The sequence below is a fragment of the Simochromis diagramma genome, unplaced genomic scaffold (assembly GCF_900408965.1).
Source record: "Simochromis diagramma unplaced genomic scaffold, fSimDia1.1 OVJJ01000585.1, whole genome shotgun sequence".
Classification (NCBI taxonomy): Eukaryota; Metazoa; Chordata; class Actinopteri; order Cichliformes; family Cichlidae; genus Simochromis; species Simochromis diagramma.
In genome coordinates this window covers 926521-949572 of record NW_024387398.1, presented here as the reverse complement: position 1 = coordinate 949572, position 23052 = coordinate 926521, and the positions used below count along the sequence as shown (strand labels likewise).

Here is a 23052-nt window from a genome sequence, read left to right as displayed (position 1 = left end):
ATTAGAAAGGTATAGTAATCATCCACAACTATTTTCAGTTGCAGATGATAAAGGATTCAGGAAAAAACAGAATCATCCCGTATTCAGAGAAAATATTATGCGTTTGGTATTGAGCTGAAAAGGAGCAGTTTGTCCTGGACTTCAGCTACAATGAAAAAGACACAAAGCTGGAGTTATTCTGTCTTTGCTGCACAGCTGCCTCTTCTTCTCTCATCCTCTGAAGCTAAAGGAAAGCTTGCCATCAAAGCTAGTTCATTGACTTGCTGAAGAAAGATCATACCATTTAAAGAAATCAAGGTGGTTCAAAACATTTACACAGTATTCAAATAGTAATGTTACAAAGAAAAAATTTTGTGTGCCTATAACACAACCAGAGGTGTAGTGCTGGCAGAATGCTGCACCACTTTGGGGGTTTTTCTTGTGGTTTTTCTCCAAGACAGGATTTACAATATTCAGTTAGTGTGGCTATTTTATGCAGGAAGACATAATGAATGCTCAAAGCGATCGTCATGATATCAGATTTAATAACAATCTGTGCCAAGACAAACCCCCCTGTGGCCTCAAACAGATACTGTCGGGTTATAGAAACAGGCACAGAGTCTGTTTCACTGCAGTCAAGCCGGCCCTCACTTTTTGAATGTTGTTCCAGTATTAAACACACACATTTAGTCCGTCACTAATGATATGACTAACAAACTAGTTCATGCATTTATTACTTCCAGGCTGGACGACTGTAATTCATTATTATCAGGAAGTCCTAAAACCTCCCTGAAAAGCCTTCAGCTAATCCAAAATGCTGCAGCAAGAGTCCTGACAGGGCCTAGAAAGAGAGAGCAGATTTCTCCTGTTTTGGCTTCCTGTTAAATCCAGAATTCAAAATCCTGCTCCTCACATACAAGGTCTTAAATAATCAGGCCCCATCTTATCTTAATGACCTTGTAGTACCATATCACCCTATTAGAGCACTTCGCTCTCGCTCTGCAGGCCTACTTGTTGTTCCTAGAGTATTTAAAAGTAGAATGGGAGGCAGAGCCTTCAGTTTTCAGGCCCCTCTTCTGTGGAACCAGCTTCCAGTTTGGATTCAGGAGACAGACACCATCTCTACTTTCAAGATTAGGCTTCAAACTTTCCTTTTTGCTAAAGCATATAGTTAGGGCTGGACCAGGTGACCCTGAATCCTCCCTTAGTTATGCTGCAATAGACGTAGGCTGCCGGGGATTCCCATGATGCACTGGGTGTTTCTTCTTCACTCACTATGTGCTAATAGACCTCTCTGCACTCAATCACACTTGTTATTAATCTCTGGCTCTCTTCCACAGAAATTTAAAAGAGAAGGAAAATAAGTGTAATGGACTTATTAAGAGGAAAAATCAGAGAACAGTCATGAAGTTTCTCCTACAACATCTGAGTTGGAGCACAAGGTTGTCAAACATCATGTCTAAAAATGGCAGCAAAGTTTCAAACACCTATGCGCTTCTATATCCTGGTAGCCACATTTTGCACTGAGCCACTAATGAGCTGAAGGTAAAAGGAAGATAAACCAAAGTCCTGACACAGACAATAAACCAATAAAAGTTTCTTCATCGTTTATAGATGATGAAGAACACTCATTTTGAACCACCCAAAGTGATGCAACTAAGATTTGAATGTGTGGATGAAGCCTCAGTTTAGGATTTGTATAGTGTATTATATGATTAACCTGCTGTGGATGGAGGATCACGGACGTGCTCTTGAGTGAAGTTTGGCCCATCGTCAGCATCTTTTCCCTGCAGTATGACTGCATTTGTCTCTGCCTCACAGTTTTATTGAGGCGATAAAACATTAATGCTCTTCCTCCATCTTTGCTCTGCTAATGTGCTCATAGTATTATAACCATAACCATAGCTAATCACCAGGTAGTGCACTATTATATGCTCTCTGCTCTTTATCCTCACGCCTCCCTGAGCTTGATTCTGTTGAAGGTTTCTTCCTGTCAAAGGGAGTTTTACACACCCCGGGGTCACCGGGTGCTTGTTCACTGCAGGTTGTGTGATTCTTTTGGTTTCTTTCACATATTGTAGGGTCTTGGGGCATGTGCAGTCATGTCAAAGAGAGAAGAAACTCCAGTGCTGTGCATGAACAGGGATGGGTTACTGCTCTCAGCTTCTGTCAGCTGCACTAGCCTCCAGTTTTTGTCCCACCCATGATTTGGAGCAGCTCACCATAACATAGCAGGTTGGCCCCAAACTCTGCCTGCAAGAGTCCTTTTTAAAAAGGAGCTGAGGACTTTTAAATGGAGTTCAAACACAGGTCAGCGAGGGAAGGCAATCATGCTCAGGCCTAATATGTCCCAAATCCTACTTAGGTGTTTATCAGCCATTATGCCAGGTCAGTCAAACACACTGTTCCACTAATCCCTCTTACTGGTTCCTGCTTTGGTGCCTACCAACCTGTCAGACCAGCCTGGAAGGAAAGTTTTGCATTTTGAAATAAAACAAATCTTTTCTGCCTGATAGTTTTTCTCATGCAGCCGTACACGAACCAGCTGCATGTCTCCTTCTCACATTCCTCGTCACTCTTGCAGCAGGTAAACATCATCAGCATGTTGCTGCTGCTGCCACCAGTGTGCTTTCCCACTCGTGCAGTATTGACCTGTTGGAATCCCGAGCTGAAGCCTTCACTTTCCACACAATCGAACACACAATCCTCTCGTGCTCTTAGTGCTTCGGTTTTCAAATTCGAACCAGCTCGGCACGGCTTTTATTCAAGTGGTTTCAATCGAGCTTCTCTACTGCAGATGATTGATCAGGTTTGACTAATTAAATATTTATAATGAGACCATAAACATATTTAAAAATGAGATGCGCATTTATTCACACAAAGCTTAGAACTCTATGAATAACAAGATAAACAATGTGTCATAAATCTAACACTTTACAATATGTAGAATAAATACATTTCAAGGGGCGTGCGCCAGTTTAACCCAATTACAGTTTACATTACAATCAATATACAGCCAATATTTAGCAGTAGTGTGTTATAATAGTGTTGAAAACAACTAAAACACTACTTAAGTGCAAACATCAGACAGTTGGCCGTGCTAACCAGCAATCAGCAACGTTTTGTTGTGGTTTCCGTCTCTTCCACACACATCCAGGCTGGGAGGAACCACTGGTGTAGTGTGCATGCAGTACGTTGTGTGGTGTAGTATGCATGCAGTACGTTGTGTGGTGTAGTATGCATGCAGTACGTTGTGTGGTGTAGTATGCATGCAGTACGTTGTGTGGTGTAGTATGCATGCAGTATGTTGTGTGGTGTAGTATGCATGCAGTATGTTGTGTGGTGTAGTATGCATGCAGTATGTTGTGTGGTGTAGTATGCATGCAGTACGTTGTGTGGTGTAGTATGCATGCAGTATGTTGTGTGGTGTAGTATGCATGCAGTATGTTGTGTGGTGTAGTATGCATGCAGTACGTTGTGTGGTGTAGTATGCATGCAGTACGTTGTGTGGTGTAGTATGCATGCAGTACGTTGTGTGGTGTAGTATGCATGCAGTATGTTGTGTGGTGTAGTATGTAGTAACTGGTATGGTGGAGTTTCCAAAGGAGAACTGCTCAGTTTTGGTTTGATGTTTGATGTTTTATGAGCACAAACTGGGGAATTTTCAGTTGCACCAAACTGTTCAAACTTTTAATGTCAGTGATGCTTTTCACAGAGCGATTCACGACCGCCATGACTTAGTCCTCCTCCTCAAAAACTCCGATTGATATTCATTATACATGAACATATTTAAAAAAGGGGTTAAAACAATTGAATTTATTCATTAGGATGAACTTCATGACTTGTCACTATATCTGGTAGCTTTGAAGTAAATTCAGGTGATTAGTTTAGTGTATTTGAGTTCACAGTCTGGTTAATCTCACGGCGTTTACTCTGCTTTTTAAACTGCGTCTCAGTTTGCAGCATCGTTCACTGTAGAATGGACAACACAAAATGTAAGTTGGAGCCCTTCACTTCAGTCTACACTGTTGAGCGTTTTCACATCATAATTCATATTCTGGGAAGGAAGTGTGTCATGGTCATTTTGGGTGTGACCCGGTTGCCTCTTTTGCTTTTGCCCATTTTACTGAGGCCGATGTACATGCCAGGGTACGCAGCTGACTCATAGGCGTTGTAGTTGTTGGCCAAGATATTCTCCTTGAACTTGCATTCATCGTTGTAGTGTCCCTGAGAGGAAGAGGAAGGTGAAACGTTAGAAACACGAAAGATTTTACATGTCAACACTTAGTCTGTGTGCTCCTGTTTCTGTGCAGTCATGCTGATGGAGCAGCTCCCACAGGACAACCAGCCTGGGTGTAAGAATTCCTCAGTGTGTGTCTGAGGTTTCATCAAGGGCATGAATATCAGAGTCAGAGTGAATTATTCTTTTACAGGGCGGAACAAATGTACAGCACTCTTCTTTGGTGATTTTAAAAGACAAGTTTGAGTTCATTTTGGATTTTCACAACTTCACACGAGTCAAAAACTGACTCAGCTGTATGTGTACAGTCACTTAACTCTTTTAATAAGTGGTGCTAAAGTTTCTACAGTGTCTTTTAATTTGACAAGGCCAAAGCCTATTTACATCTCGTTAGTGATCACGACTGAGTACAACTGGTAGTTTCTCGATGGATCGGTCCCAAGGAACTCGTGACGATCTAAGACGTAGATTTACACGAGTTGGGGAGAGCATCATCAAGATCATTCCAAGATCATCAGCTCAAACATCTGTACATAATACAAGTTTGGATGTGTCACCGCATCACCACACACACTTAGGAAGAAGAGCCAAAGTCAGAATCAGAATCACTCCGTAGTGTATTAAGGAGTCACAAAAGTACTTAGAACAAGCTTTAAAGAGCTGCAGACGTCACGTTCCTCAGGTCCACACGAGTTATTATGCCCGATTATTTCCAAGCCGTTCAAAAAATATTCTGAGACTGATGAAACAAAAGTTTAACTTTTTGGTAGGTTTGCATAAATCTAAAATGAATTGTTTTCCACTCTTTTGTAATAAGAGCACCATACAGCTTCTCTGCTCCTTTAGGACCAGGAGGACTTGCTTATCGATGGAGTCACAAATTCTGTTTTCTGCCAGAAACATGGACAATATCCCCCATCAGTTCAGGGCAGCGTTTCTGCAGAATGACAATAATCCGACACACACATCAAGTCCACATCTGAAAGGCTCCAATACATAAAAGCAAGTTGATATGTAAGTAAAAAAAGGTTTTCGAGTGGTGCAGTCAAAGTCCAGACTGGAATCCAGCTGAGATGCTCCTGCTGGAAAACCCTCCAATGCAACTGAATTCATCCAAACAGTGTAAAACACTGTCAGTTAGTGCAAACGCTGGGTTATAGTTCCAGCTGCCCTCAGTGGCACAAACACTGATGATTAGAACGCTTGTTGTGATCTGATGTCACAATGTCTACATGCACGCCTTCAGCATCGAACAAAAACAGAAACATCTGTTAGACACATAAAGCAAATATATTTCTGCATGTGCCCCACAAACCGAGCAGAAACATGTCCCTGTGAACTGCTGTGTGTTTCCAGATCAGCTGCACCCCACGGTGCCTGTTTCTGTCCTCCGGCATGTGTCAGGTTTCTGCTTCTGCACAGTGTGTGAGCAGCTAGAGCACGTTTATTTCTTTATTTCTGATATCAGCCTCACAGCTTATTTATTGACTGAAGCAGCTTTTTGGAGTATTATTTTCCTGTGCTCGGTTTGTTTTGAAAGTTCAGTCGTATGCACATTAAGACACGACTGTTTAAAGCAATCTTTAGTTGTGCATGCAGGTCTGTATCTGTATAAATGTGTACATATAGGACGACAGCTGGTGATTAGGTGTGTGTCTAACTTATGTTTAGCTAATTACTCTTTTACTTCTTATAAATTTGAATAAAACTACTGTCTTAATTTAAAGATTTTAGATTTAACTGAATTTGATATTGCAGATAAATGAATAAGCCTAAGAGCAACTATCACAACCACATTAGGCACAAATAAGACACGCTTTGTTTCAGCATTACGTTCAGCACAATTTAACACAAACTGCATTCTACAAATGTCTTGATGCTCAAGGAAATCTCCAAAAGTTCATCTGGACGTAGTGTTTTGTGGGAGAAACGTTTCGTCATCATCAGGTGACGTCTTCAGTCTCAGCTGACTGCAGGTTTCAACCTTATAAACAGGACATTTGCATAATGACTGAAACCACTGAAGGAACAATGGGCTGGGAGGTCAGTTCCTTAATCTTAATTATGCAAATTCTCATGACCACTGATCAAAAACCACCGACCAATAACCATGAGTCCCATTCACAGAGAGTTGGGGAACGGCTGCAGTCACAGCATTGTAAGATGGTGACAGATGGACCCTTATTTACCTGATGTACCTGAGTAAATGTGGTTATCCCAGCTGGACTTTTGTCAAAGCTGGGAAGGCTCCTGAAGAAAGCTCCAGCCGATCCAGGAGAGAAGGACAAGAGAAAACCTGTAGTGATCCCGTACGTCTCAGGAGTATCGGAGCAGCTGAGACGCATTTGTAATAAACACTACATCTCTGTGGCTTTTAAACCCCAAAACACGCTGCGCCAAAAACTGGTCCACCCCAAGGATCGGGTCCCCGACACAAACAGAGTAACATAGTGTACGCTGTTAAGTGCAGGAGGACTGGCAGGATTTATGCATCGGGGAAACCAAACAACCTCTGGCTACAACACAGAAGAGCCACCTCGTCTGGCCAGGACTCTGCAGTCTATTTACATGTACAGGCCACTCTTTCACTCTTTCAATGATGAGGATGTAACATCCTGGACAGGGAGGAACGCTGGTTTGAGGGCGGAGTCAAGGAGGCCATTTACGTGAAAAAGGAAAGACCATCTCTGAATCGATGCTGTGATTGCAGCCATTCCCCAACTCTGTGAATGGGACCATTGATCAGTGGTTGTTGATCATGACAATTATATTAATGATCATATGACCTCCCAGCCCATTGTTCCTTCAGTGGTTTCAGTCATTATGCAAATGTGCTGTTTATAAGGTTAAAACCTGCAGTCAGCTGAGACTGAAGACATCACCTGATGATGATGAAACTTTTCTCCCACAAAACGCTACGTCCTGATGAACAGAATCAAATTTTGGAGATGCGTTCTACAAACTTCAGTAAATCACAGTTTGTATCATTTGTTTTAATGTACTTTCCCTCAAAACATTTTTGAAACGCCAACAAATACAAATGCAGATGTATGTGTGTGTGTGTGTGTGTGTGTGTGTGTAATTACAAGTACGTGTAGATTGTCTCATTCATAGTCCTGGAGTGGGTTGGCTGGACGTATACCTCATTAGAAGTTGCTCATTTCAAGTTTCATATTTTTAGTTCTATCACTCGGTGGGACAGCTGACCACCATCACCATCCAGCAGTCATTTCATTCTGCCAGTTAAACCATAACTTAAACTATTTATGCCCATTTAAGGCTTAATAGATAACATGAAGACTGTAGCATTTAGCATGATGCCGCTCGTTTCAAAAACATTTCCACTTATTAAATTTATTACAAATGTCAGTGAACAGTGGCTGGTGGAGGGTTACAGCATGAACATGTGGGTGTAATGCTTTGGACCAACTCACGGCATGCATCACAAGCCCCCGTGTGCAACAACGGCAGCAGTTAAAGGTTCTTACCGAGCCATAGAGTTTCCCTTTGTCATTCATAGCAACGAAGAGACCGCTTCTCACCCCATAGAGAGTCACCACTCCTCTCTCCACTGGAGAAATTTCTAGCAGGGCTGGAGTGAAACATGAAAAGGACAAGTTGCTAATGCTTAGTAAAGTCAACACTTGCTGCATATCTGCAGAAGATTAGCACAGCTCCTGTATGCTTATGTTTCTTAGTGAAATGGTTCATGTCATATAATGAAACCTGAAAAACCCATAACAACAACATAGAAAACAACGACCATACTTTAATACAATCTTTCTGTTTTAGGGTTGGAGCCCGGCATGTTCTCCACCCTGATGGGTCGACACGGGCCTTCTTTTGAAAGTTTGTGTTTGTGACATATATGAACAATGGCGTTAAAGCAGACACACTTACACTAAAGGAGTCACGGTCCTGGGTCATGTGAGCCAGTATTCTGAGTTCTTGGTGTTTTTCTTATTCCTTTCAGTCTAGTTTCATTTCAGTTTATCTGGTTACATTCTGTCATGCCTGGGTTACAGTTTTAATTCATGATTTATCAAGCTCCCCATTTGTCTCATCCCTGTGTGAAGTTTTCTGTGTTTATTTGTCATGTTTCATGTCCAAGTTTTCTTTGTTTGTCCAGTTCGAGTCATGTCTGGGTCTCGTTATGTTTCCTGTTTTATTTTGAAGGATCCTTGTGTTTTTTGTTTATTGTATTTAGCTTCACGTCCCCTGTCCTGTCATTATGTTAACTGTTGTCAGCTGTTTTCCCCGTGTGATTCTGCTTCCCCTGATGATTTGTTATGTGTACTTAATCCGTGTGTTTCTGCTCAGTCGGTGTCAGAGCGTCTGTTAACCTCACCACAGTTTTCATAGGTTTACTCCATTGTTTCTCTGTGTTTTCTAGCTTACTCAGTGTTCATAGTTTGTCATAGTTTGTCACTGAGTGTCACAGCCTTTTTGTTAACAGTGTTCATAGCCTCCTTAGTTTCCCTAGTTCCTTGTTTTTCTTCTGCAATCAGCCAATAAAGGCTCGCTTTATTTTTGAAACTACGCTTTGTCTCCACCGTGTCTGCATCTGGGTCTACCTCTTTCCTCACACCGGCGCACCCCGTCGTGACAAAAGGCTCATTCTTATAAAATATTTCTCCATTTCCACGACACAAAAACAAATATGCACTTTGTTATTTTGGTTTGATTATCTGATTTCAGTTTGTTCACATAAACAGCATCAGTGCTGAAGGCCTGTGTTAGCTAAGTGTGTGGAGTACTCTATCACCTCTACAACGTCAGCCTCCATAGCAACTCCAGAGACTCCCAGTGCTATGGAAAATGATGTGGCTGGTCCCAGTGCCTTAGAAGAAGCATCCAGGGGCTGCAGGCCTGTAGCACTGACCTCTCATATCATGAAGGCTAAGGAGACACGTCATAAACGCCATCTCCTGCATGTGTTTATATGTCACTGCTATACGTATAGACATGTACATTCTTCTTCTCTCTTGTGTAGTTTGTATTTTGCCATGTTGCTGCAAGTTTTAGATCATTTATTTTCTCGTATGATTCACCTGAAGTATCCTGCTGTGTTTTCCTTCTTTTGGATTCTGTGTGTCGTCACCAGAAGAACTCCTCATATCAATCAGACAAACAACAAACACAAAACCTCTGAGCCCAAAAAGGTGGTCAGATGAGAAAGCTTATAATGCACAAACACATTAGTGCAGTCATTACTGACTCTGTGCCCCATAATTCCAATCAAGTGTTTGATAATTCATTCATTCAACCTGTAACTGTGTTCCAAACAGCAGCGTCAACCTAGCAGGAAGATCACTTTGCTTTTGAGATCAGATACGTTTTATAAATATCTATTTACACACAGTTTACTGCAAAGATCATATTTGAATTCAAAACTAATTATAAGCCTGGTTTATAAATGGGGCTCTGGGGATGATATAAGTGGAGACTGGGTTAAAGGTTCTGCTCTGTTCTGTGAGGCAACATCTGGAGGCGAGTGAACAAACTGGTGCTTATAAAGAACTTTTAACTGAAAGCTTAAAGTGCTTTTCACTGCAAGCATTAACACAGGCATTAATGTATTATTCACACACATACACAGATTCATTTTGGGGTTCAGTATTTTGTTAAAGGACACTTTAGCATGTGTCGCTCTGCCTCCTGAACTCCAACTCAGTTGCTCTAAAGTGTTCTGGGAACATTTGAACATGAAATCACGTTGACTTCTGGGTTCGTTTCATATTTCTTCAGCCGATGTGCTGATCTGACTGACAGACTGACAAACAATTTCCTCATTATTGGAGAATAATTTACAAACATTTATTAAATAACACGTGTCAGTGATTCCAATGATTTTCTTATAGACAACATAATTAGACTTTTTCCAGAAAACCCGCCCCCTGCTGGCCATTGTTTTCAAGTTTATTGCAAACCTGACTTTATTTTTCTGAGTGTCAGCAGGAATTCTTTTCTTTTTTTTTTGGCTATTTATTAGGGGTGCAACGATACACAAAATTCACGGTTCGGTTCGGTTCGATACTTTGGTGTCACGGTTCGATATTTTTTCGATACAAAAAAAATGTTCATGCCTTTTTAATTTGTCATTTATTAAAATTATAAATATATATTTTAACTCAAAAGTACAGTTTTTAAATTTAACCCTAACCCTTGTGCGTGTTTTTTATTTTGACAGCGAATGCGCACCTGCGGACCACTTATGTGCAGCCCTGGTTATTTAGCTCATCATATTGCAGCCACAGAAATTCTTTTGTCCATGAAACCATAAAGCTGCACTTTCTTTTTGCCTTATAGTCTGATTTGTCATAACTTCTCCGTTTTGTGGTAAGCTTTTCTTTGGCTGTCACTTCTTCACCCTGACCTGTCTTATTTGGCTCAGCAGAACTGAAATGCTTTTACACGCTCACTCACATAAGCTCAGCGATTCTCTGCGCGATCAACCTCTCACATGTTTAAGCTTGCTGCGGGAGATTTCACTTGTCATGTTTGCATAGTAAGCTAACGATTAATAAGACGATGTCAGAGGAATTGGTGCACAAATTATCATCACTCACAGATCAGTGCTGTCGCTCTCTATACACAGTTCGCACGATTGCAAAGTGAAAGCAAAAAAACAAGCGCAAATTCAAACGCGACTTCAATATGTCACATATTGACAGTGGCTCACCGATGCCAATGACATAATTACCCAGCTACATTTCTGAAAGAATGCAAAAGCATTGACATATATTTTTCCTACAATAGCCCGACGGGCAGGGAAGAGATAGATTTTGGTAGCCCGACTGAAAAAATCGCTAGCTCCGGGACGTCGGGCTAGCGATATTGCAAGCCCTGTATCTGACTGAGGAATCACTCATCTTTGGAAAAGAGAGTTTATTACAGAGAAATGGCTCTTTCCAAAATAAAAGCTATACTATCCGCTTCTTCTGGGCTATATTCTCAGCAGCATAAGGAGAATCATGTGCTAACAGCTGTCTAAATGACTCGGCTAAAGTTTGTAGCATGCTTGCTTTTTTTTGTCTGCTTCCACTTGTCTTTGCACTAGGATGATGTCGGCGTAAATGTGCAGTCATATTCGTTGTGTTCCCACTAGTGCTTTCAGGTTAATCTTGTTGAAATGACCTTAACGCCACAACACGGCAAATCTCCGTTAACGAGCTACCGCCGATCGCTCCGTGCATGGGGCTAGACGGCCAACACGTTAACGAGCTAACTGCGCTAACACACTAGTTCACACCAATGTAATTGAGCATTGCATGGCACATCCAACATACTGTTTTACTTTAGTCCATGACTCGCTTACCTTCAGAGTCATACGTCACATGAAAACCAAAATAATTCCAAACGCCAGATCTGAATGAGGTTCAATTTGCCTGTTGCAAGTAGAGCGTAACTTCTGTCTCGCTAGCTTGCCCTGCGCTCTTCCTTCTGACTATGCTGTCTGTGTTGAGCGCTCAGTGGATCTGCGCTCGACAGTGCAGCCTAGGCGGAGTAGTCGAACACAGATTCACTGAGCGCTCAACACAGACAGCATCGTCAGAAGGAAAATTGATAAAATAAATTACAAATGTTGTATTGTTCGATACATATGCGTACCGAACCGAAAGCACTGTATCGAACGGTTCAATATCGATACGAATATCGTTGCACCCCTACTATTTATTAACATAATGCAACTGCATGATTTCTTATCTTTTGATGTAGAGATACAAAACAGAAGAATATAATAATGTACAGTATGTTTGCATGCAACAAGCAGTCTCCTCAATCCACGCAGAAATCACTCGACCAAACTTTGACTTTTGAGATAGTTGTGTCTTTATATTTGTTCTTATCATAGCAACAAATGATAAAGGTGATGAATCAGGGAAAGGAAAAATTACTTACTGTATCTGTTTTCATTGTGCACGCCCGTGATCTTCCCATTGGGTAAGACCTGAATGTGGAAACCAATGCCCACGTTACAGTAAAGCCTTCGCAGTCTCTTTATGCCCAGCAGGTATTCTCCGTCTTTCGCTGTCACTTCCCTCTTGTCCCAGATGTTGCTGCTGGGTGAAACCAGTGATCCGGCGCTTCGTACCGTTTGTCTCGTCCGGCTGATAACTGGAAGCGGAGCAGAGGCGCTGCACAGGAGGATCCCATACAGAAGAAGCGGGAGCTTGGACCTTGGTGATGACATACTCTACCTACCAGTCATAGAAGTACACAACGATTGTGTTGTGCTTATCCAACTGAATGTTTAGTTAGTATGAATAAAACCTGGTAATAAAATCTTCAGTGATCAGAGAATTATCCTAAAGACAATAACTTAGCTCCTGCACTCTCTAAAGCCCGGTAAACATTTTCAGTGTGCATATTTAGACATCTTGAAACACCTCAAAACCCAGCGGGGGTCCAGTTTGCAATGTTTCGCGTTTCCTAATTTTGCTTTGTCCTCAGGTAGAGTCAGCAGACAGAGAACACACTTATATGTGGCCCGTATGACATCACGCACCACCTGCTGTCATATTTGCCTGTGAGTCATAGATGCCGTAGAAGAACACAAACTGGGAAATCAATAAAATACATTGTGACAGAAAACAAAGAGGAACACGCAAGCACACAGAAACACAGTAAATAATAAACAAAGAAACTGCCTTGAAAATATTCAGCAGCAGATCAAAAACTGAAGAAAACCATGAATCAACATATGATTCTCTCTGTCACTTTACCTGATGCTGCTGAAGTGAAGCAGAGCAAAGGTACAGAGGTCTGATTACAGACACAGCTAAGCAGTTTGTGATTTGGCATCATTTTAAAACGTTTAAATTTCTTCGGTATTGAACTTTCTTGTTGGAGGTCATTTTTGAAATAACAAAACATAACAGCGTCCGACTGCGCTGTAAACAACGGTAGACTGGTGCACAACAAGCAAGCGAAAAATGCGCAAAACAGAGATTTGAGATGAGAAACTGTTCTTGTTACACTGAGAGAGAGTGCATGAAGTGTGATTGAAGAGTCAATTCATGTTTATCAAACGTCAAGCGTAGCTTGGACCTTCTTTTGCTGCTGATTCAGTGAATTTTGGATGGAGAGTGACAAAGCCTGCAGCTTCAGGCCACTTGGTTATGGCGTTCCACGTGTGTCCTGCCTGCTAGCATCTTGCACCCTGCTGTTATGTGCTGGATGGTCTCAGGGGCATCTTTGCACAGCCTGCACCTGGGGTCTTGCCTTATGTGCTGCCATGATTAATGCATGTGCTTTCTTTCAGTGCAGCTTTGCTAGCCATTGGTGCGACTTCTAAAAATAAGCCACTTCTTCTGCATGCTGTGCGGGTCCTGTCCTTTCATGATGGTTCATTTTCTTGCTCTTCTTCTTCTTCTCAGATTTCCAACCCATCATGGCAGATGGCCCCGCCCCTCCCTGAGCCTGGTTCTACTAGAGGTTTGTTCCTGTTAAAAAGGAGTTTTTCCTTCCCACTGTCACCAGGTGCTTTCTGATAGGGGCTCGCTTGATTCCTGACACTTAGGGTGTATTTTTACTATCAGAATCATTAAAGCAGTGATAAACAATCATCATAAGGAAAGGTAGGTGATTAGCAGTTAGCCAAGCTAGGCGTCTGTTAGTATCTATTTTCATATACAGCAGGCTGATTACTCACTGCAATGATCAGCTGGCCAAACTTACAACATCAGCTGGGGTTCAAATCATTGTTTTCCCCCTGACTGTAACTCCAGCTGTGTTTCTTTTTGACTTGTCCAGTTAGCATGGTGACGCAGAAGCATTGCTCCTGAATGAAGCAGTAATGTTTTGAAATTTTGCAGATACATAGAAATATGACATGTGACTGAACTGACTGTATTTTGGGGGAATGGTGCCCGACCTTTGAAGCAGTTTTTATCAGATTAGACTGATTATTATGTACTTGCAGTATTTTGTCTTTGTGACCGCTGACATAAATGCTGATAGTCCCTCCCAATAACAATACACATACACACAAACATGTCTGTGTGTGTGAATAATATGAAACTTTCCTTAGTCTATGCTTGTGCTGGTAACATTGTCACTGTTAGTGAACAATACATCAGTGGAGGCTTGATATCATGCGACATGTGTTGCGTCAGAACACTGCTCATGTAGGGCTTATTGCAGGGCTCGGAAAGATAAAGCAGACAGAGGCAGTGATAGATCGTCTGTGTACCCATGCAAAGGAATAGTCAGCCCACTGGGAGAAAACCCCATAGTAGTTGTGACGTAGGTAACTATTCATCAACATTTGCTCTGACATCAAACGTCATCAAAAGAGTTCCCCCAAGCCATGAGAGAGAAACTGACACTGACAGGCCCGGAAAATCCTAATAATCCCATTCTTTTTCCGCTTCCATGGATGTAAGCCTAATCCCATTTGACATCTGGGCCCCTAAGCCTCACTATTGTTTAAGCAAGGTTGGCCAAACAATTATTTATTATCTGTACATTTAGTTTCATAAATGTTTAGTTAACAAGTATTTGAGATTTGGAAAAAATGATCCTTGACAAATACGGACCTACACAAAACCGAAGGAGCTGATCTTCCAATAATGGACAAATCTAAAGTTCTTCTACAGAACACATCAGAACACATTTTTAGCAGGTAATTATAAGGTTTGCTTTACTTCTGTTTTACCTAGATTATGAATATTACTTGGGTAAAAGGAGAAGAAGCGTCACAAATCCACATACAAAGCAGAACTTTATCTATGCCAATGTTACATTTCTATACTTTGACAAAAGGAACACGATTATCGTAAAATATGTAACCAGAAAGATGACAAAGGGCAAAAGCAGCACAAAATGTTTGCTACACCACACATTAGGAATGAAAGGCTGTTATATTTCTCTACTTCCTTCTAAAACACTGACTGATTTTCACTGAGGCTGCATCCACACCTACACGGGTATTTTTGAAAACACAGATTTTTCTATGCGTTTGCACCTTTCATCCACACGTAAACGGCGGTTTCCTGCCTCCACCCCGGGGGAAAGGGTAGTATCTCCTGGGTCTAGGTGCCGTTTCCCTCTCCAGGGGCGAGGGTACCTGGACCTGGGCTATAGAGCTTGTTTGGGGAGTGTGATTGTGTGTACAGTGTCCATGTATGTCTATCCCTACGTTGGGTGAGTGCTGAGTGTTTGTATATGTGTGCATGAGGGTGGGAATGCATGTTTGTGTCTGTGTCTATATGTCAGGTCGGGTCTTACACACTGCTGAGGCTGTTTCCGCCACGACCCACCTCCAGTAATTGGAGGAAAATGGAAGGATGGATGGATAAACATTTCAAGAAAAAAATGATGCATTAATAGATATTAAATCACAATTGTAACACGGAAAAGGTTTACAATTTATTTGTGCCATTTCAACATCTTCTTTTTGTCTTCTGAAGGCTGATTTCAGGCTTAGCATAATTAAAGAACCATACAAAAATGTTTAAGTCGTTTTGCACAGTTTCAGGAAACTTTAGCATGTAAAACACTTTGTAGCATTTTTACACTAAAATGCATTGATTTACATTTTTTTTATTAAAACACCACCAGATTTTTCAGCAGGTGACTGATGAGCAAAGCACCTTTTACTCATCGTGACTGACATTCTTGGAGCAGTTGATCCACTGAAACATTAGTTTCTCTGAGAACCAGCTTCAGGTGCCCACACTCATTGTTGTCACTGATCCAGCCCCTTAGAGAAATCTTCATAGCTTCTTGGTTGGTTCCATAAAAAGTCAGAATAACTTTCTCAGATGAAACCTGACAGTCAGATGCCAGCGTTGACTGGGACCCTAAATACAAGACATCTGTGGCGTTGTCTGTTGCACAGTTGTCTATGGTGACTGAGCCGTTGTTGAAAGTGAACATGTAAATGTCATTTCCATCACCTCCAACCAGATAATCTCCACCGGTGGACACCAAGATGTCGTTACCATCTGAGCCTTTGAGAAGAGAACTTTCATAACCAGAGACTAAGATGTCCGAATAGATGGTGCCGATCACAGTTTCCACATCCTTCAACACGTCGCCCTCAGCGTCAGCATGGTGGCCTTGGCCCGTCAGCAGGTTAACATAAACCCCTTCACCCTTCTCATGATCACCCCGATAGAGAACAGAGTCTCTGCCTGGACCTCCGTCCACCAGATCAGCTCCTGGTCCAGGAAGGAAGACGTCCTGGCCAGAGTTTCCCATCAGTGTGTCATTCCCATCTTCACCATAAAGAGTGTCGTCTCCTCTCCCACCAATCAGGATGTCAGCTCCATTTCCTCCTACCAGCGTGTCATCTCCATCACCTCCATCCAAGGCATCGTCCTTCCACCCACCAATCAGAGCGTTGTCTCGGTTGTTGCCTATTATAACATTCGACTGGGAGGGGCAGCCTTGCACTGTGTGAACCTCTGACAGATTTCTCTGAGCGCTGAGGTCCAAACGACAGTCCACCGGAGACTGTGTGAGAGTCACTTTGAAAGCTTCTACCTGATAGAAAGAGTCGTCTCCAGATGAGTTTAGAGACTTGAGTTTGAAATGGACGCCATCAGAGCTCTGAAATTCTAGATGCTGATGTTTTTCACCTTTACCATAATTGTAAAGAACGAATTCTAATATTTCCTCTTTTTTCATGATTCTAACATGAACATCATTTCTTGTTGGTTCCATTGAAACTGTTGAGTCCAGTATGACTCGACTTCCATCAAGGAAATCCATATCTACCAGCACAGTGTCAGTTTTCTGATCTTCTGCAAAGTTATCAATGATTACCATGTTTTCATCCCTATGTTTGATTATGTAGGTGTCTTTGCCTTCCCCTCCTATCATCAGTCCCCCCCCGGTGTGTGGATCCAGTAAATTATCATTGCCGTTTCCAACCATGATGTCAAATCCTGAGGAGCCGTACATTTCTTTCACTGAGTCACTGAGTTTCCTCCTATCATCAGTGCCCCTCCCGGTGTGTGGATGAAGTAAATACTCAACTATGATGTCAGATCCTGAGGAGGGGTACATTTCTTTCACTGATTCATCATCAATCATAATCATCACTTTCCCCCAGGGTATGCACTTGTGTCCAAAAAAAAAAATCCTTGCTTGAGAGTGCAATTTCTTTTTATATATATAAAAATACTGGCATAGTTTGTCATAGTTTACTACAAGTAGTTCAGGACTCTGGTTTCTGTAATCGATGGTTAAAGGCAGCATTAAATCCCATCCACAGCTGCTGATGTTGGGCTTCAGTCCAGCTGTTACTCCATCACTGGTCTTGATCTGCAGGTGCTGATAATTCTGTGATTCAAACCAGTTCTGTAAAATAACAGTTCTTCTGCCCTGTACCTGAACGATGATGCCCTGACCTTCACATCTACATGTTATATCCTGATATTGTTCTTTAAGGAAGAGCAGGTCCAAGGTTAGATCTGGTGATAGATTGTTGATGGTTTTCACTCCTTGTCCTGCTGTGATAATGTACCAGTCCTCTCCTCCTCTCCCCTCAATGAAATCATCTCCTAATCCAGGGACAAGAACGTTGTGTTCTTTGTTTCCTTTGATGACATCGTTATAGTTTGACCCGCGGACCTCTGTCACGCTGTCCAAAGCCTCATCCTTCTCAAGGTCCACCTCCAGAGGAGACGGGGAGCTGCTGTAGTCAATGCTGAGGCTCTTTATACATGTGGTGAAGATGTTCCTCTGCAGGCAGTCAGCTTTGTTATCTGACACTGTGAAGGTGATCAGATCCTTTGTGATGAACAGTAAGTGTCTGTGTGCTGATGATCTGAACCAGTTCACTACAGTAACATCAAACGCTGTGCTGTCATGGTGAGCCTCCAGATGAACATCATCACCTAATACCCAGACTCGAAACGTATGAAGATTTGCTTCTACGATGGCCAGGTCAGTTTTCTCGTCTCTGGAGTAATTTTCAATGAGCACAGAGCAACGTTCTCTGCCTTTCACCATGTAAATGTCTTCTCCTTCAGCACCAATCAGAAGATCTCGCCCTCCTCCCCCATCTATCAGGTTCCTTTCTCCATTTCCAATGAGTTCATCATTATCCTGAGACCCAAAGATGTTTGTAACTGTGCGTAAAAGTGGCTGTGATGCATCAACAACTGCACCGTGTTTCTCAAACATCTTGTTAATTCCTCTGGCCACCAGCTGAACTGAAGAAACCACCGTGGAGGAAATCTCAAATAAGACTCCGTCTCCTGACATCATGTTCATGTGACGATAATCTTCTCCTAAAAACCAGTTTTGTATTCCTACAGTATGACTGCCCTCATACGTCAGCACAACATCGTTTCCTGACTTAGACACAGAAATGTGTCTGTAGTCGACACTGAAATGCAGAGTGTCTTGTGCTCTGGAGGGATCGTAGTTGTTAATGATCGTTTTCCCTCCATTCTCAGGAATGATGTAGGTGTCCCTTCCTCCTGAGCCTTCAACATAACTTCTCTGTGGACCGAGGAAGAATGTGTCATCCCCTGGTTCCCCATGAAGTCTGTAATAGTAGCTCAACATGACTTCAATCATATGTTCGTCCTGTGATTTCTGAACTGCAAAAAATCGATTAGCGTCTCTGTTTCCCCTGTATGTCCCGTACCTCGAATAGGAAAGAGTTTTATAACCTGAAACCACTGTCACAGATCCAGCTGGTATGAACATGAGTACTTTTTTTTCATATGTTTTGTGCTCTAATCCATGTGACTCTCCCAGACCAAGAATTATATCTTTGCTTCCATCTGTGTTAATGTTCCAGCATTGTCTTCTTGGACTCTCATCACGAGAAACAAAATAGTCCATGCAGAGCTCAGACTGACCCTCATCAGCGAGGCAGAAGTTAATACCTCCTCCATTCCAGGAGGAGGCGCCAGCAGCAAAATCAATGGCTGTCGTTCCACCCTGTTGCTTTGTGACTTTATAATATTGGTGATAATCTGAGATCTGTGCAACAAGTCTTCGTCCCTCCTCAATTTCATCATAACGCCAGTCATAAAACACACTAGCCAAATGTATAGCAAAGTGCATGATCCCTTTTCCCAAGCCAACAAAAACAGCAGCTATTTTGTCCAAAACTCCAGCGTCCGCTGGGAGGCTGTTCAGTTCATTCTGGATGCCCATATAAACATCATCAATGGCCATCCGCACTACTGATAGAGCCAGAGTTATAGGTGCGATGAAAGGTGCCAGTTCAGGCTGAGCAAGCTGAACAACATCTAACACAGTCATGGTAATATCTAATGCAGCATCAATGTATCCCAGTGCATCTCCTCTTCTAAAATCTTCTGCCACACTGTGGATCCCAAATCCAATTCCCACTATTGGTATAACTGTCATAGCACGCTTCATTGCAGGGCTCCTCATGATTGTTGCTGCAGCTTTTGCGATTCTTGTGTTTGAAGTCAGAGCTTTTCTTGCAATAGCAGATGTTGTCATAGCCGTCACTCCATGAGCCGTCTGCAAAGACCCTGTCACACCATCTTTGATGTTTCCCTCTTCAAAGGCACGAGCAGCTCCTTTCAGTCCCAGCATCAGGCCCAAAGCTCCAACAGCAGTTCCAGTCCTCTCTACATGCTTGTTGACCTGATGGGAGGCTGCTGAACTGTGCTGCTCCATCTCATGCACTGATGTCTCAATGTTCTTCCACATCTTTTCACTGTAATGTTGACTCTGTGGAGATAAATCGACCCTGAACTCCACGGGCTCAGCACCAGCTCTCTCTGACACGAGCTTACATACAAACTGTCCGTTTTCCATTCGGGCCGATCCCTCCTGAAGATGCATTCTTGCCAGATTTTTACCATATCTTGCCATTAGTGCAGCATGGACCTCTTCAGTTAACAATGCAGATGTTCTAGAGAAATAGGATTCATGTTTGAAGGTATTCTCGAATTCTGAGGCGGAATTCAAGTCACGCCTTGTGACGTAGCCATCATCGTATCCTCCCAGTGTTCCAGATGTGGAAGGTTTCATAATATCTCCAGATGTTGTTTCGATGATGGGAGATTGCTCAAAATTTTCTTTGTATTTCTTGTAATCAGCTAAAACATGTTTTGTGTTTGCGTTTTCTGTAGATATTTTGTAATCAGTTGCTATCATATTAATCCATTCATCTACATTACCATTTTTACTCCACTTATCAAACAGGTCATATTCCAATTTTAAGAACTCTTCTCTTGAGTTAGTGAATCCCCGTTTTTCTGTGTCAACCCAGCTTCCTCCTCTTGCCATTGGGTGATTGTCAAAGAAAAAATCCAGGCCAGCTGAGTCATATTGATTTAAAGCCATATCCAAGGCCATAAGTGTCAAAGGGAATGTTCGGAAATTTCTCACAGATTCACTTATAACTGATGCAGTGAAATATGTTGTGAACCAGGCCTCAGTGGATAGTCCTTGGTTGACATGTGCGTGCTCTCCACGAAAAATATTTCCCACATATTCAGCATAGATTTGTTTTTGTTTGTTTTGGCTATTTCTATTGTTTGCTAAAATGTTGTTTCTCATGTGTGTGTAACTTTCTCTGCCCACCTGTGCATTAATACAATTCTTAATCTCAGCAATTACGTGTTCGTTTCTTTGATTGTTGTCAAGCCATTTTCCAACCAGGAACACGTACAGTTTTTTATGCTCAACTTCATATATCCAGTTATTGATCTTCAGGTATGTTGTCCTTTTTTCTCCATTCTTTGCAAAGTGATGAATTATATTTTTAATGTCTTTCCCTGAATTAATCTGATAACATTCCTTAAGAACTTTTTCACCATCATTTAGCCAGTCTATATAATTTTCAGTTCTCCTGTTTACAGTCCTTTGGCTTCTTTTCCCTATTACATATTCTTCTATTTGTTGGTTGTTGACTTTCTCTGGTACTGGTTGATCTGAGTGAAAGATTCCCCAAGACAGAGCCTGAAGCTCATCAATGGCAGATTTAATCTCGGGAACTTTATTTTGGTCAATCCTCGGGAAAACTTCTGGGTTAACAAATCTCTTTGGTTCTTTTGGCCAGCTGTCTTCTCTTATAAAATTTTGTTCTGGTTTTTTGTTTCCCCCGTTTTTTCCTCCACCCAGAAAGTTTCTTTCATTGGTAAAAACAGCCTCTCCTTTACTTCCAGGCTCATTTCTCATTATTACATCTCCGTTTCTATCAAGGGTTGCTACCACTTTCTTGCTGTTGTCTTTATGTCTCCATTGCAGCCCCTCTGGAGAGATTTCCTGAGTGATTTTCCTTCCTGTGTGTGTGACTTGGATGAGAGCGTCCCTCACATGAAGCTCTGTCTTGATGTTCTTTTTATGGAGGTCCCTCAGCAGAGTTTCCATGAATCGTTGGTCTGATCCGACCTCACAGGCCACCACACTCGTTGTTTTAATTTTATCACTGCCTCTGTTTGTCCTTTCAATGATTTTTGCCACATCTCCTGAACTGTATCCTGACAGTCTCATTTCTCCTGCGTTGTCTCTTTCACCATGACCTACCAGCACCAGTCTGCTGTCCTCTGACAGAGACACTGGTTCACCATGGATCAGTTTGGGTCTTTGGTTTTCATCAAGAACATAGACAGAACTAACTGTGGGATGTTTGTCATACAAATATTCAGCAGCTCTTCTGACCACAGGATCATTTTCCATAATTATGATCTGCTGGTGGTCATACTGTGTGGTGTGATCAGCTGGTCTTTGTGGGATTTTGTAGCTGGAAACGGAGTCATTTCGATCCATCACCTGGTAAATCTGCTGATTGTTCTGGTTGGTTTCTAAGACTGTTTGGAGGCCGCGGAGCATAAAAACCCGAATAAAGTTCTGTTGGAACTGTGTGGTTGTGTTTCCATCGAGAGAGAAAACTGGAGCTGCTTCCAGAGATGGTTTCAACATCAGCTTTGCAAGTGAAGATCCATCAAGTCCAGACACAGTTTGTCCATCTTCTGAAACACTTCCAAATATTTTCACTACAGTGTATCTGTCTGCTGCTGGTACACAGGCGTCGTTGAACAGGCAGTCCTTGGTGACTTTCACGGAGTAATGAGGATCCATGCTGTATTCCTGCTGGACTCTGTCACTGGTGGACTTTTCTCTGTCGGTCATGATCAGAAGTTTTTGGCTGTAGCTGTGGGAGATCTTTGAAGCACCCAGCAGCCAGTCTTGTACCTTCTGTTTGTCGATATGTGCCAAGAAGGCATTAAAGTCCTGAAAAATGAAGCAAAGACTGAAATGAGAGAGAGCTCCAGGATAACTGTTTTGGTCTCAGTTAATTTCTATAGGATGAAATTTGTGAACTTTTTTTGGATCTCTAGATATAATCTTAACAATCTGTTTTGCTGATGTAAACCTACAGTTTGAGCCAGACACTCACATTATTTAATACTAATAATAATAATCCATTTTGTTGAAGAAAGCGCCTTTCAAAACACTCAAGGACACTGTACACAAGCAATAACAGCAACAAACATAATTTAGAAAATAATAAGGATAAAACAGAGCAAATAGATAAAATAAATTAAGGTAGCAGTATGGAAAAGCTTATGTGGAATAGGCTAGTGTGAACAGGTGAGTTTTGAGTCTGGGAAGTGATGTTTCGTATCTCAGGAGGAAGGGAGTTCCAAAGACGGGGGGCAGAGCAGCAGAAAGCCCAGCGCCCCACGGTGGCTAGCCGGGGGGAAGGGATGGAAAGAGAAAGAGAGGAGGAGGATCTGAGACACCGAGCAGGAACGGTGATGTGAACCAGGTCAGAGAGGTATGAAGGCGAGAGATGATGGGTAGCCTTGAATGTGCACAAAAGTATCTTGAAATTGATGCGGTATTTAACCGGAAGCCAGTGAAGCTGCAGAGCAGGG

The 23052-nt window shown here is 42.1% G+C and overlaps 2 protein-coding genes across 3 annotated transcripts in view; both read right to left on the bottom strand.

Moving 5' to 3' along the window:
• Positions 1-2913: 2913 nt before the first annotated feature.
• LOC120720447 (fibroblast growth factor 4-like) lies at positions 2914-12856 on the bottom strand. The gene is made up of 3 exons (XM_040010138.1): positions 12122-12856; positions 7708-7811; positions 2914-4206 (listed from the first exon to the last, which is right to left on the bottom strand). The coding sequence occupies exons 1-3, from the start codon at positions 12411-12413 to the stop codon at positions 4030-4032; spliced, it is 573 nt and encodes a 190-aa protein (XP_039866072.1). The 5' UTR covers positions 12414-12856; the 3' UTR covers positions 2914-4029.
• Positions 12857-15398: 2542 nt separating this feature from the next.
• The window catches only part of LOC120720434, a 44680-nt gene continuing 37026 nt past the window's right edge, over positions 15399-23052 (bottom strand). For both annotated transcript variants that reach the window (XM_040010112.1, XM_040010111.1), the window contains one exon: positions 15399-22405. In XM_040010112.1, coding sequence (XP_039866046.1) covers positions 15824-22405 — 6582 coding nt within the window. In that variant the 3' untranslated portion in view covers positions 15399-15823. The remainder of the gene's footprint in view (positions 22406-23052) is intronic.

Excerpts from the sequence above, each read along its gene's own strand:
- LOC120720447 (XM_040010138.1), bottom strand. The coding sequence starts at position 12,413 with ATGTCATCACCAAGGTCCAAGCTCCCGCTTCTTCTGTATGGGATCCTC. Across the intron at positions 7,812-12,121 it reads GCACAATGAAAACAGATACA|CCCTGCTAGAAATTTCTCCA; the intron begins GTAAGTAATTTT and ends GTTTCACTCCAG. Across the intron at positions 4,207-7,707 it reads AAGGGAAACTCTATGGCTCG|GGACACTACAACGATGAATG; the intron begins GTAAGAACCTTT and ends TCTTCCTCTCAG.